The following is an 18,934-nucleotide window of genomic DNA, read 5'->3' on the forward strand; positions in this document are numbered from 1 at the left end:
ATATACAAGAAAATCAAATTTTGACAGAAAACTTTTGACCAGATCACTACGCTTGTAAGTGCCAAATGTACAGACCCCGACTAGCAGCCGCCACGTAAGTACAATTCTGGCAGTACTGCAGAAGGGGCGTTGTACAAACACTTAATAATGTCTAAATGGAGAGTAAATGTGGGATAACTAAACTGGTGATTCTGGCAGGGTTATTGAAGTTAACCAGAGAATGAGTCTTGACACTGACAGGAATAGTACAGAATTAGTGATGAGAAGGTTGATTGTTAGAACGAGGAAGGAGAAGAAACACAGACGTCACACAAATTATGGAAGAATATGAAGATTGCAAATTTATTCACAAATTTCATACTACTACTTTTCGATCTTGTGCTTGAGAAGCTGGAACGTATGAATGAAGTGTGAAACTATTTCCTAACACAAAGCTTTTTGCTTTTAGAAGGCCTAATAGGCATATGATGTTGGTGCTTCGTGAATTATATTCTGTTGTGCTATAGAAATGACCATGTGTGACAAAACAGTCCTTTTTTATTTGGTGTACGTTAAAAGTGCTGCAATATTAGATAGGCCTATTTCGTTTCATCTAGCAGACAGTGACAAAATAGACGCAATCAGATCAAGAAATCTCACCAATGTTGGGTACTATTTGTATTAATAGCTTTTTTAGTATTAGACAGTGACATTTCAATTTTTCATATAGCAAAACGTTTGACGAGCTTTGATGAGGTAATAGATACTTTAGCAGAAAGGAAAGCATGCCATGTAAAGCTGTAATAAGATCAGAGATAAAAGAAATGGTTTTATGTACCCTATATTTAATTTTATTTCACACAAAACAGCAAGTTTTTAGCTAATAGACAGAATGTCAAACCGGCCAACTGGGAACAGGAGAAGCTCCACAGGAAATTTTAGTTTCTACTGTCATGAATATAATTTGATGGCATCCATTACAAAATATATACGTTTGAATCCATACAGTGAAATACAGTGATGTGTGACAGAAAAATGGTGTGTAAAGAGGTGTGGCACTGCCAGAAAAATGGTGTGTGAAGAGGTGTGGCACTGCCACTTTGGCACACTTAAGACCAAATAACAGGTCTACCATTTTCTTGAATGTATATGTTTTACATATCAGACTGTTTGGAAAGATTTGTGCTGCAAAATGATTATTTTTGAAAAGTCGGTTTTTAAATTTTTGGTGTCCTATCTCAAACACTTAGGGGAGGGGGTGTCGGAGAGTTGTAGTGGGAAGGTGGATAGTCTCTACGTGACCCGTTTTTACATTTCCTACTTCATTGCTCATCTGGACATGCGAATGTGCACTAAGACGAATTATGCATTTTAGTATGGTTCATGAAATTCCAATGCTCTTGGAGTATGCTTTGATGTCTTGTTCCTTTTATGACATAATGTAAGATCTTTTAAAGTTTTACACATACGAACATACGGGCTTCCTATGTCGCCGTAGCTGTGCAAGCGCATTGATGCCTGTTATCCGGTACTCTCTGGCAATTGCTGAAACAAACCTATTTCTGACAGGTCGTGGGAAAATATTCAGATTGGTGCTTTGAATTGTTTTCAAAGTAAATTTCCTTTAATGCAAGATGAACTATGTGTAAGATTGTATGATGAATTCCTTAAATCAGAGCATCTGACTCTAATTTTAAAAATCAACTCTTTGAGGACGAGCCATTTATAAGAATTTTGGGCCTAGAAGAAAAGACATTTATTTCGTTATCAAACATTTTACTGGCACATTTGTGTGATGTATCTTAAAGTGTAACACGCGCAAGAAAGATCAACAATATATGTGAAAGCTTAGCTTCTCTTGCCGCTTATTAATGTATAGTTAGTGGAGAGTGGGTGTGATAATTATGACGATAATAACTTGCACTTCCATCGCTTACTGTGATGCAGCGTATACACAATGCGTGTAGCATAGAGCATGTACTACAGAGAATTGATCTGGCCAAGATACAACTGTTCTCACTGCAGTAGGGTAGCGATATTATTCAGATGTGAGCCAGTGGTTCTATGTCCCCACAAACCTTAGAGACCAATATTATTTGTGAAAGCTTTGCTTTTCTTGTAGCAACACTATGTTTATTAATTTAAACCATTAACTTTTCCTATTTGAGTGTTCGTGCTGCTTAACAGCGACGTTGCTGTTGGCTGAGTACATCAAGTGTCCTATATTCTGAACATCTGCTGTCATCGGCTGGCGAGATCACGTGACATGAGCTGTGATTGGTTTGCAAAAGCACATCGCAATGTCGATTTCAATGCTTCGAAAAGTAACATGCGACATTTTGTGGCACATTTATTCTTTCATAATATGAAAATATGCAGCGTACATGCTGCTGCACATCAAAGATCTCTCAAAAAGGTCCCCCCCCCCCCCCCCCCCCCCCCCCCCCCGCGCCCGCCCGGCTGAGTTTCATTTACGGAAGTGCGAGAAATCCTATGCCGGTGTATAAAGCCATAGCCATTCAAAGGATTGATAACTTTTACAGTTCTGAGGGAAAGTATACTATGACGTAGCACGGTAAAAGTGTATTTTCACCTGGGAGAAAATGTATTTTTAACCAGGAAATCCGGGAATCGTCCCCCCCCCCCCCCCCCCCCCTTTGTCTGCATATACATTCTGTACATTGTTTTTCACAATAGTAATTTACTGCTCTGTACTCTGTAGCTAATGAATGGGTGAATTATCTGTATGTTGTTCATGAGACAAGGGTCATCTTTTATTTTCATCACCCTGTTCCTCAGAGATTGTATGTAGGAGATAGATGATGCGTGTCATCATCGTCTTGGGCATGGTGACAACAAATGCATAGGTCATCAACACAATAGTAGCAAGAAAATGAAATGAAATTAGTTAATGTTTCAGCTGATGCATGAAGTCTTGGGAACAAAAGAGCAGGAAGAAGAACAGATAGGAGAGTATAAGAGACCAAAATCATCTCGAAAGTGGTGCAAGTGCTGAATTAGCCTCTGTAAAACAAAGATGCAGAAAATGTGCACATGATAGAGAGATAACCCATGCAAAGAGCATCTAGCAGATACCAGTGACTTGAGTAAAAAGTACAAGGTACTATGTGTAAAACGTGTGAATATAATAAATGTGTCTAGAAAGTTGTAAAAATAGTTAATATCTGAAACTCATTAGTGCAAGCGATGACAGATCGGTAAGATATTTTATTGTTGAAACATGTAATGTGTTAATTACCATGATAAATAATTATTGTTACAACTCACAAAAGGGATAGGGATTAACATCACTATAATAAAGTCCTTGTTTTTGTCAGTTATGAAGATATTTTGTGTGTAATCAAACACCTGTTTCCCCTGTTTTAGAATTGTCATAAACTCCGTTATTCTACTGTTAAAAATGTCTGCATATGGAATCCTTCCTTGGCTGCCAGCATAAGCATATAAAAAGTTGAAAAAGGCATCAACAGCAGCTAACAGCACAATCCTAAAAATTACTCTACTGTAAAATTTGCATCCACTAGTAACAGAGCACTATAGGACAATATGCTTCCCATCAATTACTCCCACACAGTTGGGGGGAATACCTGGCTGAACATGCATTTCTTTCTCATGCCATTCATCTTCTCTTGCGGGCATCTGAAACAAATAAATGTAGCTTCAGGTCCACAAGTGCTGCCATCTGATTATGGGGAATATGTGGGTTCAGAAGAGACAGCAAGGACACCTCCTCCACAAAAAGAGTGAAGAGGGGACTGGAAGAAGCATCCTTTTAAACCAGGTTACAGTATTATTACAGAATGTTATGCAACAACAACAACAGCAGCAGCAACAACAAAACAAAAACAACAACAACAACAACGATGATAAGAAGTAACTTCCGGAAATTCATCATGAGAAAATTTGGCGGGCTACTGCTGTAGAAAAGGACAGTTAAATAACAATTTCACTCTTCTCTTTTTGAGCCAGAGGTGAAGAGGAATAGAAATGTGAAGCTGGTAGTGGACTTCCATGAGGCACTACGATCAACAGCAGCAGATTCCCCAGTCACATTTGTTCAACCTGCAAGTGACATTAGAGTTGTGCTTGTTGGCATTAGTGGTGATACAGAATAGTTTTTATCTATGAATAAAAATAAATCTGAAACTTCCTGGCAGATTAAAACTGTGTGCCCGACCGAGACTCTAACTCGGGACTTTTGCCTTTCGCGGGCAAGTGCTCTACCATCTGAGCTACTGAAGCACGACTCGCGCCCGGTACTCACAGCTTTACTTCAGCCAGTACCTTGTCTCCTACTTTCCAAACTTTACAGAAGCTCTCCTGCGAAACTTGCAGAACTAGCACTCCTGAAGGAAAGGATGTGGCTGTGGCTAAGACATGTCTCCGCAATATCCTTTCTTTCAGGAGTGCTAGTTTTGCAAGTTTCGCAGGAGAGCTTCTGTAAAGTTTGGAAGGTAGGAGACGAGGTACTGGCAGAAGTAAAGCTGTGAGTACCGGGCGCGAGTCGTACTTCGGTAGCTCAGGTGGTAGAGCACTTGCCCGCAAAAGGCAAAGGTCCCGAGTTCGAGTCTTGGTCGGGCACACAGTTTTAATCTGCCAGGAAGTTTCATATCGGCGCACACTCCGCTGCAGAGTGAAAATCTCATTCTAAAAATAAATCTAATTTTTCAGTGTTGTTAATGTAACTGAATTCTTTAGTTCTTCAGTCGAAGCTTTACAAACTGCTGGAACTATTTGAGATGTAGCTGGCTTTGAAATGTGGAATAAACATGCAAGGCTTTGACAGGCATATTTCTTTGCCAAAAAATTAACAGCAAGTATTTGCTTCATATGAAATGGTTTTCTGAAATTTGTGTTTTTCTGTCAAACAACTGGTCCTCTAAAATTAGTCAGAATTTCAGGATCAGACGGCAACATCTGAGTGAAGTTTGGAAAATAGGAACCATCCTCTAAATTCAGCTGTCACAGTACGTCATTACCATCAAGCCTTCTGTAGTATGTTTTTGTCCACCGATGACAACTAAACCAATCTCAGTCTGTGTATTTTGTTGAATTTTATTAATATAGCACCAGGTATTATTTATTCATCCTCTTCCCTTTTCATTGCATAGCTGTCAACGTGAATGCGCAGTGAGAAATGTTTGTTGCCAGTTCAGCTTAGTGCACAATACAAATACGTACATAGAAATAAGTGTCGCTAGTGTAGGCGGGGACACGAACAGTGGACGTTTTAGTCAAAATTTTGCAGTCTTGGTGGAGCAGTGTTGCGAACAGATAAGTGATTGTAAACTCGATGTAAATGTGGATCAAAGTGAGCATGTTTTGCGCTGATACTATTTCTTATGAAAAGTTTAATAGCCCAGTCTCTCTTTAGCACATCACGGTAATTAGAATGAGCTCTTTCAAAATGTTACAGGTTATGCTATATTCACAGTTGCAGGAAGATCAAGAGATTTCATATTCCAACAGGATAGTGCTCTGCTGCTATAGCAAACAGCATAAAATTTCTTCTTGATTAGACATTGCCTCAGTGCTAGGTAGGACATAGTAGACCCTGAGACATGGCTGTGAATTCAAATTGAGGAGATCATAACTTTATATTAGAAAGGTGAATAGGACTCTCACTGACATAATGAAAGAAACTTTGGAATGGAGTGCAAAAATTGTAAACTTGGAACTGGATGTGGGATTAAAGATTAACACAGAGATCAAGAGGCTTTCATACAATAAGACTGGCTTGGAGAGTTCCATGTAACAAGTATTCAGATTGAAGAAGAAGAATACACTTTTTTAAAATTATTATTGTTGTTTTGTGTTATTTATGCACTTCTTACTGCACAGTCTCAATGTTATATTTCCATACACCATAGATAAATAATTTATTACTTTGTAAATTGGTACTAAATGTGTTGTATGTTGGATTGTAGCTTTTCCAGGACAAGCACTGCCTCCACCAGAATCTGGGTCAGAAGTTTCTGTGAGTTCGGGCCAGTTGCAAACTCAAGCTCAACAACAGGCACAGGCATCTCAGCAGCTACAACAGCAACAGCAGCAGCAGCACCACCATCACCACCACCATCACCATCAACCACAAACGCAGCAGCAGCAGCAGCAGCAGCAAATACCATCACCCCAACAACAGCAGCAACCTCCACCACCACAGCAGCAACAGCAACACCATTCACAGCCATATGTGCTGCAGCAGCAGTGCTCTGCAGTGCAGGTCCAAGTTGCAACACAGACGCAGGCTACAAATGACAAAAAAGCAAGTGTTGCATCAATTTCTGTGCCTGTATCCACAACTGCTCCTGCTACTGCTGTTGCTGCTGCTCCCCCTCAGACAACAACAGGGAAAGGCAAGAAGTTAAGATATCCCCTCACATTACGCCAGCCACCAAATCAGCAAGGAACTGCAGCTGCTCCAGCATTTAGTTCGCAGAATATAAACTCCAGTCTAGAATGGTTTGAGAAAGGTAAGAAAATAAGTGTCACATTGACACTTGTTGAAAATGGTATGTCTTAGCATTTTGCTATTTAAATTTTAAAAGATGTTCATAGTTATCCTTGCTGTAATAGATAAAGTTACCACTCCCTAGACACGATAAAAACACTTAAACATACACACACAAATATCAAGCTTTTGCAATCCACGGTTGCTTCATCAGGAAAGAGGGAAGGAGAGGGAAAGATGAAAGGATGTGGGTTTTACGGGAGAGGGTAAGGAGTCATTCCAATCCCGGGAGCGGAAAGAATTACCTTGGGGGGAGATAGGTATACACTCGCGCGCCCACACACACACACACACACACACACACACACACACACACACACACACACACACACACATGTCCATCCGTACATACACAGACACAAGCAGACATTTGTAAAGACAAAGAGTTTGGGCAGAGATGTTAGTCGAGGCGGAAGTACAGAGGCAAAGAAGTTGTTGAAAGACAGGTGAGGTATGAGCGGCGGCAACTTGAAATTAACGGAGGTTGAGGCCTGGTGGATATCGAGAAGAGAGGATATACTGAACGGCAAGTTCGCATCTCCGGAGTTCTGACAGGTTGGTGTTAGTGGGAAGTATCCAGATAACTCGGACGGTGTAACACTGTGCCAAGATGTGCTGGCCGTGCACCAGGGCATGTTTAGCTACAGGGTGATCCTCATTACCAACAAACACTGTCTGCCTGTGTCCATTCATGCGAATGGACAGTTTGTTGCTGGTCATTCCCACATAGACTGCGTCACAGTGTAGGCAGGTCAGTTGGTAAATCACGTGGGTGCTTTCACACGTGGCTCTTCCTTTGATCGTGTACTCCTTCCGGGTTACAGGACTGGAGTAGGTGGTGGTGAAAGGGTGCATAGGACTGGTTTTACACCGGGGGTGGTTACAAGGGTAGGAGCGAGAGGGTAGGGAAGGTGGTTTGGGGATTTCATAAGGATGAACCAAGAGGTTACGAAGGTTAGGTGGACGGCGGAAAGACACTCTTGGTGGAGTGGGGAGGATTTCATGAAGGATGGATCTCATTTCAGGGCAGGATTTGAGGAAGTCGTATCCCTGCTGGAGAGCCACATTCAGAGTCTGATCCAGTCCCGGAAAGTATCCTGTCACAAGTGGGGCACTTTTGGGGTTCTTCTGTGGGAAGTTCTGGGTTTGAGGGGATGAGGAAGTGGCTCTGGTTATTTGCTTCTGTACCAGGTCGGAGGGTAGTTGCGGGATGCAAAAGCTGTTTTCAGGTTGTTGGTGTAATGGTTCAAGGATTCCGGGCTGGAGCAGATTCGTTTGCCACGAAGACGTAGGCTGTAGGGAAGTGACCGTTTGATGTGGAATGGGTGGCAGCTGTCATAATGGAGGTACTCTTGCTTGTTGGTGGGTTTGATGTGGACGGACGTGTGAAGCTGGCCATTGGACAGATGGAGATCGACCTCAAGGAAAGTGGCATGGGTTTTGGAGCAGGACCAGGTGAATCTGATGGAACCAAAGGAGTTGAGGTTGGAGAGGAAATTCTGGAGTTCTTCTAGACTGAGAGTCCAGATCATGAAGATATCATCAATAAATCTGTACCAAACTTTGGGTTGGCAGGCCTGGGTAACCAAGAAGGCTTCCTCTAAGCGATCCATGAATAGGTTTCCGTACGAGGGAGCCATCCTGGTACCCATGGCTGTTCCCTTTAAATTGTTGGTATGTCTGGCCTTTGAAAGTGAAGAAGTTGTGGGTCAGGATGAAGCTCGCTAAGGTAATGAGGAAAGAGGTTGTAGGTAGGGTGGCAGGTGATCGGCATGAAAGGAAGTGCTCCATCGCAGCGAGGCCCTGGACGTGCGGGATATTTGTGTATAAGGAAGGGGCATCAATGGTAACAAGGATGGTTTCCGGGGGTAACAGATTGGGTAAGGATTCCAGGCGTTCGAGAAAGTGGTTGGTGTCTTTGATGAAGGATGGGAGACTGCATGTAATGGGTTGAAGTTGTTGATCTACATAGGCAGAGATATGTTCTGTGGGGGCTTGGTAACCAGCTACAATGGGGCGGCCGGGATGATTGGGTTCGTGAATTTTAGGAAGAAGGTAGAAGGTTGGGGTACAGGGTGTCAGTGGGGTCAGGAGGTTGATGGAGTCAGGTGAAAGGTTTTGGAGGGGGCCTAAGGTTCTGAGGATTCCTTGAAGCTCTGCCTGGACATCTGGAATGGGATTACATTGGCAAACTTTGTATGTGGTGTTGTCTGAAAGCTGACGCAGTCCCTCAGCCAGATACTCCTGACGATAAAGCACCACGGTCGTGGAACCCTTGTCCGCCGGAAGAATGACGATGGATCGGTCAGCCTTCAGATCACGGATAGCTTGGGCTTCAGCAGTGGTGATGTTGGGAGTAGGATTAAGGTTTTTTAAGGAGGATTGAGAGGCAAGGCTGGAAGTCAGAAACTCCTGGAAGGTTTGGAGAGGGTGATTTTGAGGAAGAGGAGGTGGGTCCTGCTGTGGCGGAGGACGGAACTGTTCCAGGCAGGGTTCAATTTGGATAATGTCTTGGGGAGTTGGTTCATTAGGAGTAGGATTAGGATAATTTCTCTTCGTGGCAAAGTGATATTTCCAGCAGAGAGTACGAGTGTAGGACAGTAAATCTTTGACGAGGGCTGTTTGGTTGAATCTGGGAGTGGGGCTGAAGGTGAGGCCTTCGGATAGGACAGAGGTTTCGGATTGGGAGAGAGGTTTGGAGGAATGATTAACTAGGTTAGGTTCCAGATTGTGTTGATGGGAGTTTTGAGGTTTTGGAGGGAGTGGAGCTGGAAGTGGGAGATTGAGTAGATGGGATAGACTGGGTTTGTGTGCAATGAGAGGAGGTTGAGGTTTGCTGGAAAGGTTGTGAAGGGCAAGTGAGTTGCCTTTCCGGAGGTGGGAAACCAGGAGATTGGATAGTGTTTTGAGGTGGAGGGTGGCATCCTTTAACGTTAAAGGATGGAGAAATTCGGGAAAATTTCAAAAAAACTCCGTGCAAATGTATTAAAAGGAGTGGTTTTGTGGTGGCAGGTTATGATGATGAGGCTAACAATTATCTTCGTCAGACAATTGTTAGCCTCATTTTCTTAATCTGCCACCACAAAACCACTCCTTTAATACATTTGCACGGAGTTTTTTCGAAATTTTCCCGAGTTTCTCCATCCTTTAACGTGTTTGGGCAGCAACACAACCACCTAACCTTTATGCACATCGTTGTCACCAACCCAAGTTCACCACAGGATCAACATAGCCCAACTTTAACAAACAGTTTTTCGCTTTTTTTCACACCAGATCACCAGTTGCTTTCTAGTTCACCTTTATCTCTGCCCATATATTTCTATTTTCATTTTCGTTTTAGCTTCATGTTACACTTTCCAACTTCTAATACCATGTCACACTTACAACACCGCCACAACTACCCCATTAAGTTTTATTTACATTCCCTCCGCAAACATGCCTTCGCCATAGCCAGATTACGCTCTCATATTTTATTTTCTCAAGCTTGTCTGGCATTTGGTATTACCCCCAAAGGCCTCACACTCAAAGTTCCCATCTCTGGCTGCAACCCTTCTTTCCATCAGTCCCTATACCAGTTCCAAACTGAACAATCCATTGCCCTCACCCACCTAATCCTTCACCTACACATCAACTCAGCCAATGAACACACCCGTCAACTCCTATCCCAAATCAAAGTCCTCAATCTTTCCTCTCCCACATCCACACCGGCTGTTCAGAGCATCCTCCTACAGGCCAACCACAAATTAGAACAGCATGCCACCCTCCACCTCAAAAAACTATCCAATCTCCTGGTTTCCCACCTCCGGAAAGGCAACTCATTCACCCTTCACAACCTTTCCAGCAAACCTCAACCTCCTCCTCATTGCACACAAACCCAGTCTCTCCCATCAACTCAATCTCCCACTTCTAGCTCCACTCCCTCCAAACCCTCAACATTCCTATCAACACAATCTGGAACCACAAAACCCTAATTCAGTAGTTAACCTTTCCTCCAAACCTATCTCCCAATCTGAAACCTCTGTCCTATCCAAAGGCTTCACCTTCAGCCCCACTCCCATGTTCAGCCAAACAGCCCTCGTCAAAGATTTACTGTCCTACACTCGTACTCTCTGCTGGAAATATCACTTTGCCATGAAGTTATGTTGTGTGTATAGCAAAACTAGTAGTGATCTGTGCTGATTGGTGTATAATATTCTATTCTTTTGTATTTGAACTTTGACCATAAAACATTGGAGGCTCATTTTAAAAAGTTCCCATAACTATTGGGAAATAGAGAAGAAGTTGATTTCTGACCACTTGATAAAGCAGAATAGATAATTCCCGGTAATCGGTGCAGTCTTTAAATACTGCTAAATTGCTTCCACTCTCTATTGAAGAATTTTGAAAGTTCGATGGAATATAGTAGTTAATTCAAAATTATATATATTCCTATTTGTTATCTTTATCTCAGAGATAATACAGAAACACAATTACAGTGTTCCTGGAAAGAGAAAAGTTCAAATTTTTACACATTCAATGTAAGCACCATGTCTTACTTGACTAATATCAAAACGATGGCTCATTTCTTGTGACACATGAAGCAATGGTTTCATTATCGAATTCACAGCTTCAACAGTGCGTTGTCGCAGACGTTCAGGGGTGTCAGGCATAGTGGGGATAAAAATGCCATATTTTATGTAACCTCATAGATAAGTCACAAGGTGTGAGGTCTGGAGACCTGGGAGGCCACCCATGAAGTAGTTCCTCTTCTACTCCCCCTCTTTCAATCCAACGTTCTGGAATATTGTCGGTCATACTTATCGCCAGTGGAATCCCAGGTCTCCAGACCTTACACATTGTGACTTTACCTCTGGGCTTTCATAAAAGATGGCACTTTTGTCCATCCTCAGCCTGCGACATTGCATTGTTGAAGCTGTGAATTTGATAACGAGAGACCACTGTTTTGTGTGTGACAGGAAATGACACTGTTTTGCTATTAGTCTTGTAATACATGGTACTCGTATTGAATACATAAAAATTTATACTTTCCTCTTTCCATGAACATTGGAATTGTATGTCTATATTTTGTAGTTTGAAATCTGTTCCTTGTTTTAGACTAGCCCTGTACGTAAAAGGCATTACTTTTGCCAAAACTCACACCAAAGGAAATACTGCAGTACTATAGCAATCAGTTTTGCTTCTGAAAATGAGAAACATCTTAGAGTGCCTGAGTACAGTCATTTCAATCGTCTTTTCATTTCTAGATACCCCTCATCACACTACTAGCAATATTAGGGCATAAGCTAAACAATTTAAAGGCCACTGCAAATTGTTATTTGTAATGTTTATGCTACCAATATGAAAAGTTTCTCAAAGTGATACAACTTAATTTACATTGTTTCAGGTGAGGTTGTGGCGCAAGAGTGTAATGGTGCGTGTGTTTCGGGAGTAGCTGCAGCTTCAACAGCTATGGGGTCAAGAACAGCTTCTGGGGGCACACCTCAGTGCCCCCAAGCCCCTTTCTCCTGTATGGATGTTGATTCAGAGACTGATAGTAACCATGATACAGCACTAACGCTAGCCTGTGCCGGTGGTCATGAGGAACTTGTTGAACTGCTGCTTTCACGTGGAGCTGATATAGGTAAGTTAGTTAATTAATGTGTTGAACTGCTGCTTTCACACTGTTGGCAATAGTTGTGTGTTTTTTTTTCCCCACAAGAAACTTTTGAAAGAGCCATGAAGGGTACATAATAAAGGCTATAACGTCAATGAAGGAAGACATTTTGAATTATGGTTCACTAACTTTAAAATTACAGAGATACTACTGAAAAATGTAATAATCATTTTTCTACAAAGTTAAAGAAGTGCATGGAGGGGCATATGGTCAGCACACCACTCTCCTGGCGATTTTGCAGACTTTCTGGACCGTGGAGTCTCTACTACTTGTTAAAGTAGCTCCTCATTTAGCACCCCAAACTGAATGCACACCATACCAGTCCTCGAAGCAAGGAAAAATGCTTGACAGAACAGGGAATCACATGCAAATCCTCTGCATGACAGCCATTTATGCTGATAGCTAGGGAGAGGAACTGATGTGATTATTTACGTATTTCAATGCAGTCATTATAATCTCCTGTGCCCATACAATCATTAGCTTCTTAATTTTTGGAGCATTTATGTCTTTATTACGTACAAGGCTGCTTTGACTGAGGTTGGTACTGAGGAATCCACACCTTATCTGTGGTAATGGTCTGCATTAGGAATTTAACTGTTTTATTGAAACACATGAACTGCTGCATGGACATGCACATTTTGTTTCATTTGTGCTCTAGAGTCAATCCTTGAGGGACCAAACTTGCACAAACTTTATGAAAATTAAAGTGCCTAAGATCATAGACTATGCAGTTCTGTGAGGAAAGCAGAGTGTTCATGTCATGTTATAAATTGTCATGTGACAATTTCCATAGATTATTCTTCCAATCTTGCAATGTGGAATCACTGAAAATCTCCAGAGAGCAACTAGGGCACTCCTTGTTTGTTATTATGTATCATTCTTTGTTGAATTAGTAAAAGTGCTTAAAAGGCGATAGTGACAGTGTTAAGTTTGTCTTTTTCACATCCATTTCTTCATTCGGCCATTCATACACATTACTTTAATACTATATTATGCAAAAGCTGTAAAGGACTTAATGGATAACAATTAATGAGATTCACAAAATTTGTTATTGGAACTGTTCCTTCTTCAAATAATCCCATGTACCACAACACATAGCAAACTCCTTCACCAGGTGTAAAGAAAATAATTGAACATGTTCTCAAAAGTGAATGCAGTTTTATCCCAGTTACATCCAAACATGTGCATTGAAATGCATCTGTATCTCAGTGTCACTGCTGACCAACTGGGCCTAACTCAGATATTTAGAAAATACCAAAGAAAAATAAATAATACTGCATGTAAAGCTGTAGGATCCTTGCAAAATCCTGTGTTTATCATAACATAGCTTTCTGTGAAGTACAGCGTTCACCAAATGTGGGACACATTTCTTAATGAATTTCCTCTTTGGACAGTGCCATGGTCAGATATTCTTCTTGTCAGATACCCTCCAGTAGCAAGTCTGCCATCTTTAACTGACTGCTTGTCACTAACCTCTTTGCAGTATTCTGTTATTTGCCGATTACAGTCTCTCCCTTGTAATCAAGCAGAAATAATCTTAAAGTGTAAACATGTTACACCACTACACAACTTTTATCAGAAAATTATTCACTGTTGTCTGTGTGACCACTAAAGCTGCTGACAGAATGTAATGAAATAATTAAAAAAAAAAAAAAAAAACCTGATAACTGTGAGCAGGTCCCGCACACAGGGTTCCTTACAAATTTAACTATGTATGTAGATAATTCTCGATTCCCAGGAATTGAGAATTTTGATGATTATTGCCTGTTACCAATATTGATACTGGCAAGATATTTATTGATTGCATTGACATAACAATTTCAAATTTATTCCTTGACTTGTACTGTGAAACCTTGCTGCTTGCCAAATTTCAGGATCCCAGGTCAAGTTGGATTTCCTGTAGGTTTTGATGAAAGTGTTTGTGAGTATCAAAATAAATCATGTAAGTGACCACATCTCATCTGCATTGACTTAAAAGCCTAGTTATTTTACACTGCCAGGAAACCATAGACTGTAGTATGTAAAATAAATGTCGACTTCATACGTCTACCAATTCCTGGGAAAAGTTTATATTTAATAAGACAGACAACAAAGTGATCTTATAAGGATCCCTTTTATGCCGATTGAGGTCACAACCCTTATAATTTGTTTGGTTTTATTTTTGTCTGCATATTCCATCACCATTCCAGGGGAGGGGGAGTCTGCTGTTTATTCTGTATCTTACTAGACTTTAAAAAAAAAGTTAGCAAATAGTGAAATGCCTCATTCTTTGTGTATCAACATTTTCCAAAGACTTTGTTTTGATATCTTAAACATAAAAGGGCTATTTGGAAAGTAAGGTGGTATAGGTCACGAACTAGAAATGACGGTGAAAATCTGATGAAGCTTTGCGCAGATGCGGTGGGTGTTGTCCCTACAATGCCTGTGAATCACACAGTGTAACTCTTTTCGATTCTGAACACACAGTGAGCACATAAAGATACTAGAAGATTAGTGTCTCCTGCCAAGTACAGACGCCCACTGCAGGGTTTTGGCTAATTTAATACAAAATGTGCTTGTCATGAAGAAGGAAATGCATGACATCTCTCGGCCGCACACTGCTGGGACAAAGAGTATCCCATTGCAGCCTTTTCGATTGGAAGCATTTGATCACCCTCCAAACAGCCCAGACTTGGTGTCCTCTGATGTTTCTCTCTGCTCAAAGGAGACAACGTTTTGGCACAGACAACTCGCTGCAGATCAGCATAGAGAAGTGGTGGGATGCACATGCATCTGCCTTCTATGAGGAGGGTATTAGAAAGCTGGTACAGTGCTACAATGGATGTTGAATTCAGCTATGTAGAGAAATAGCTGGAAGGTGTGGCAAACCATTGCAAATAAATAAGTTTCGATTTTAACTGCGGTTTACATTTCATGACTGATTAACTCTTACTTTCTGAATAGCAGTTGTGTTAAGAAATATCAGGGTTGGTTAGCTGTAGATAAGAGCTGCTGGACATGCAATAGTCTGTTGTCAGTCAACTCCTAATTGGTATGAAAGTACCTGTTAATGCAGTGTAGAATTCAATTCTGAATGAGTTGATAATGTCAGACAAAATGAAATTCAGCAAATTAAATATAAAATAGGAAGAAAGCTTTAAGCTCAATACGGACTGGCGTGCTGCTACTATTTGAAACATATTTATTTCATATTGGAGTGAAGATTGGCTGTTCTTCCAGCTTTAAAATAATTTAATACATTGGCTACATTTTTTATGCAGCATCATATGGCCCTTAGAGCACCAAATGTAAAGTATCTAGCAACCACATTTTGCTTCCTACTCCCGACCTAGTGCAAGGCTTTAGATTTGATGCTAGTTCAGCAACTTGCATGTCAGTTCTTCTGGTGTTTTATTCAGCAATTTGCCACTTGGTCTCATAAGCATTTGTGGACACTGTTCCAGGCCTTGTTGCCATGGAAAAGTCTGTAAAGTTTACAAGGAATCAAATCTAGGACCTCCACCGGACCTTGGGGGGCACCCAGAGCTGTGAAGTGTGACTGTATGATGATGAGAAATAATATAATTTTGTGACTTTATACCAGGTGTGAAAGAGTGAAACCGGAATTTCCCTATAGATAGTGCTAGCCATTCAGTGTAGGGCCTGAGGGACCGCATCTGCAGCACCATCTGCTTCCTGTAATGGCTTACGACAAACGTCAACACACAGTAACCCAAGTTTCAAACATCAGTATATGTTTCAAACCCGTAAACATGTAGAAGTTTTGTGTCTGTGAGCTATGATTTGCAGACAGCATTGGGTTTCTGTTATCATTTGAAGAAAACTGCTGTAGAATCTCATTGAATGCTTATTGAAGCTTATAGCTAATATGGTCTGGGGAAAACAGTGTTTTGAGTGGTTCAGAAAATTCAAAAGTGGTGGTATTGACATGAGAAACGACGAGTGTGGGGAAACCACCAAGAAGTTCGAAGACAACAAATTGCAGGCCTTATTAGTTGAAGAGCATACTCAAACGCAACACTAATTCACAGAACAATTGAATGTGATGCAAAAAGCCATCTATCTTTGGTTGAAAGCTGTGGGAAAATGGGTTCTGTATTAACTAAGTGGAAGACAGCAAATCAATCAAAAGACCACTTGTGAAATGCTGCTCGCCAGATACAAAAGAAGGGAATGCTCTGTGTTTTGTGAGATTGAAAAGGTGTCATCTATTATAAACTTCTAAAACCTGGTGAAACCATTAACACTAGTCATTACCAACAGCAAAAGATCGATTTAAATCGAGCATTACGTGAAAAATGACCATAATATGGAAAAAGGTGAGACAGTGATATTGATCCAGGATAATGCCCTATCACACACAGCAAAACAGGTCAGGGAAACAATCAAGGCATTCTGTTGGGAAATACTAAGGCATGCGACTTGTTCTCCAGACTTGGCTCTGTCCGTTTGTCATAACTCTTTTGTGTGGCACTCATAGCCTGCCAGAGAGATGGGAGAGACATGTAAGTAGCCGTGGAGATTATTTTGAATAAAAGATATGTAATTATTGCAATCAAATTCCAGTTTTGTACTGCTACACCTGGTAGTTTCTTTATCATAAATGTCAGCCTGTGTAGTGAAGAAAACAGGAATCTGAAAATGTCATTTTCATTTGTTCATACCAAACCAAAAATGTTTACTAAAATAACTACTTCAAGAACAGGTGCGGCATCATTTTATACATGTAATCATCATTTTTAGGGTTCCACACTGCAATCAATAAAAATGGAACACTTGGAAGATCACTTTGTTGACCTTCAGTTTGTCTGTCTGTCTGTCTGTCTGCCTGCCTGCCTGCCTGCATGTTAACACCACTTTCTCAGAAACAGGTATCAGTTGAAACTTATGTCATATACTGAAGTCTATGCCCTCTTGATGGTGTAAATAATTTAAGCATCTGAATCAGTGCAGTCACAAGGAATGGCCACATATGTCACATTCTTGATACTCTGAAACACACTCATCAGCACATATAGGTTAACTATGTATATTCTTAGGACTTAGTGGTCTAGCAGAATAGTGCACACCTGGAAATACACATGTTGCGGGATCAAATCTGTCGAACCATGGACGTTTCAGTATTTATTATAACCCAGCTGTCAACAGTGAGGAGTCGCCAGAAACAACACAAGGTTTGGGTTCCACATTAAACTGTTGGTCCTCTTTCCCCAGTTGGGGTAGGTTAAGGACATGCAAGTATTCAAGTTGGTGTCCAATAAAAAGAGTTGCACCAGGCCATTGAGCCACAAGAACTTACTATCTGTATACATTATTAAGTTTGTACAGGACCCCTAGATATTGAGTCCTGTTCACACTTGCCCAGTTTTTTACATGTACAAAGTGTGACCAAAAAAGTAATGCAGTTGGCTGTTTCCTGATGGTTGTATTCAGGTGAGCGCTACCCCAACATTGGGGAATGGCGGAGGGTGTATCAGCTTTCCAGCTCTGCCATCTGCTACGAGCTGTGAAAGCATCTGTATGATGGTTTGCGCAAACCTTTGTTCAAGGCTTTTGTCAACGTGCAAGATACAGTCAAATTTGGAGCAACGCTATTCCATCAAGTTCCATTCAAAACTCAAATACCTCTGGCTGAAACTTACAGAATGATTAAACAGTTTAAGCCACCTGAAAATTTGTAAGACATGACAGACTCCCCACGGGCTTCTTTAATGAGGGCCAAGAGGAGGTTACTGGTGAAGTCCACTCTGGATGACCATCAACAAGTCCAATGCACAATAAGGTGACCCCTGTGCTTGCCTTGGTGAATGCCAACAGACGTCGAGTGTTTGGTGGCTAGCGGATGAGGTAAACATGTCATATGGGACTGTGTTTAACATAATTACCAATGATTTGTATAGGCATAAAGTGTGTTCCAAATTGGTTCCAAAAGTATTGAGTGACGACCAGAAGTGCAACCATTTGGAGATCGTGACAGAATTTGCGGAACGGGTGGAAAGAGACCCAGGTTTTTAGACAGTGTCATCAGTGATGTGATATGGGTTTTTGGGTATGACCAAGAAACGAAGTGCCAAAGCTTAAAGTGGCAGACTCCCATGTCTCCCAATCCCAAGCAAGAATGAGCAAATCGAAAATGAAAACCATTCTCATCACCTTCTTCAACACAAAAGTCTTCATACATTCAGAGATCATGCCACAAGGAATGACTGTGAATGCAGCCTACTACCTTGCAGTGTCAAAATGATTAGCACATCACATCACCCCCACAACGCACATGCCCACATCAATGTAGGCGCTGCATAAGGACAACGTACCACGCTACACCACTCTGTTGATTCAGGAATTCCTAGCAAAGTGCAAATTGGCAGTGCTGCTGCAGCCTCTGTGCAGTCCTGACATGGTACCTTCAGACTACTTCCTGTTTCCACACATCAAAACCATGATGAAGAGGTGCTGTTTTGATAACCACTGAGTACATCCAAAAGGTGATGCCATGTGATCTAAAGGAAATTCACCACCACTTTCCTGAAGTGAACCAAGCATGGAGGAATTGCTGGAAGTAGTGTATTGCTGCTTAAGGCAATTATTTTGAAGAATTTTAATAGATTATATGATTTGGATAAATAGATTTTCTTGTACAGACACAGTTGCTTTACTTTTCAATCACACCTTATATAAAGCTGCAACTGACAATGTAGAAAACACGTTCAGCTTCTCTCCCCACTCCACGCCACGGAACTTACTTCACTCTCTGCCTATGTTCTCTAAAA

The 18,934-nt window shown here is 41.2% G+C and overlaps 1 protein-coding gene across 5 annotated transcripts in view; it reads left to right on the forward strand.

Moving 5' to 3' along the window:
* The window catches only part of LOC126267792 (ankyrin repeat and KH domain-containing protein 1-like), a 228,577-nt gene that overhangs the window by 117,600 nt on the left and 92,043 nt on the right, over positions 1–18,934 (forward strand). For all 5 annotated transcript variants that reach the window (XM_049973097.1, XM_049973118.1, XM_049973105.1 and 2 more), the window contains 2 exons: positions 5,928–6,473; positions 11,895–12,131. In XM_049973097.1, the coding sequence (XP_049829054.1) occupies positions 5,928–6,473; positions 11,895–12,131 (783 nt within the window). The remainder of the gene's footprint in view (positions 1–5,927; positions 6,474–11,894; positions 12,132–18,934) is intronic.

Source organism: Schistocerca gregaria, chromosome 1, assembly GCF_023897955.1.
Source record: "Schistocerca gregaria isolate iqSchGreg1 chromosome 1, iqSchGreg1.2, whole genome shotgun sequence".
Classification (NCBI taxonomy): domain Eukaryota; kingdom Metazoa; phylum Arthropoda; class Insecta; order Orthoptera; family Acrididae; genus Schistocerca; species Schistocerca gregaria.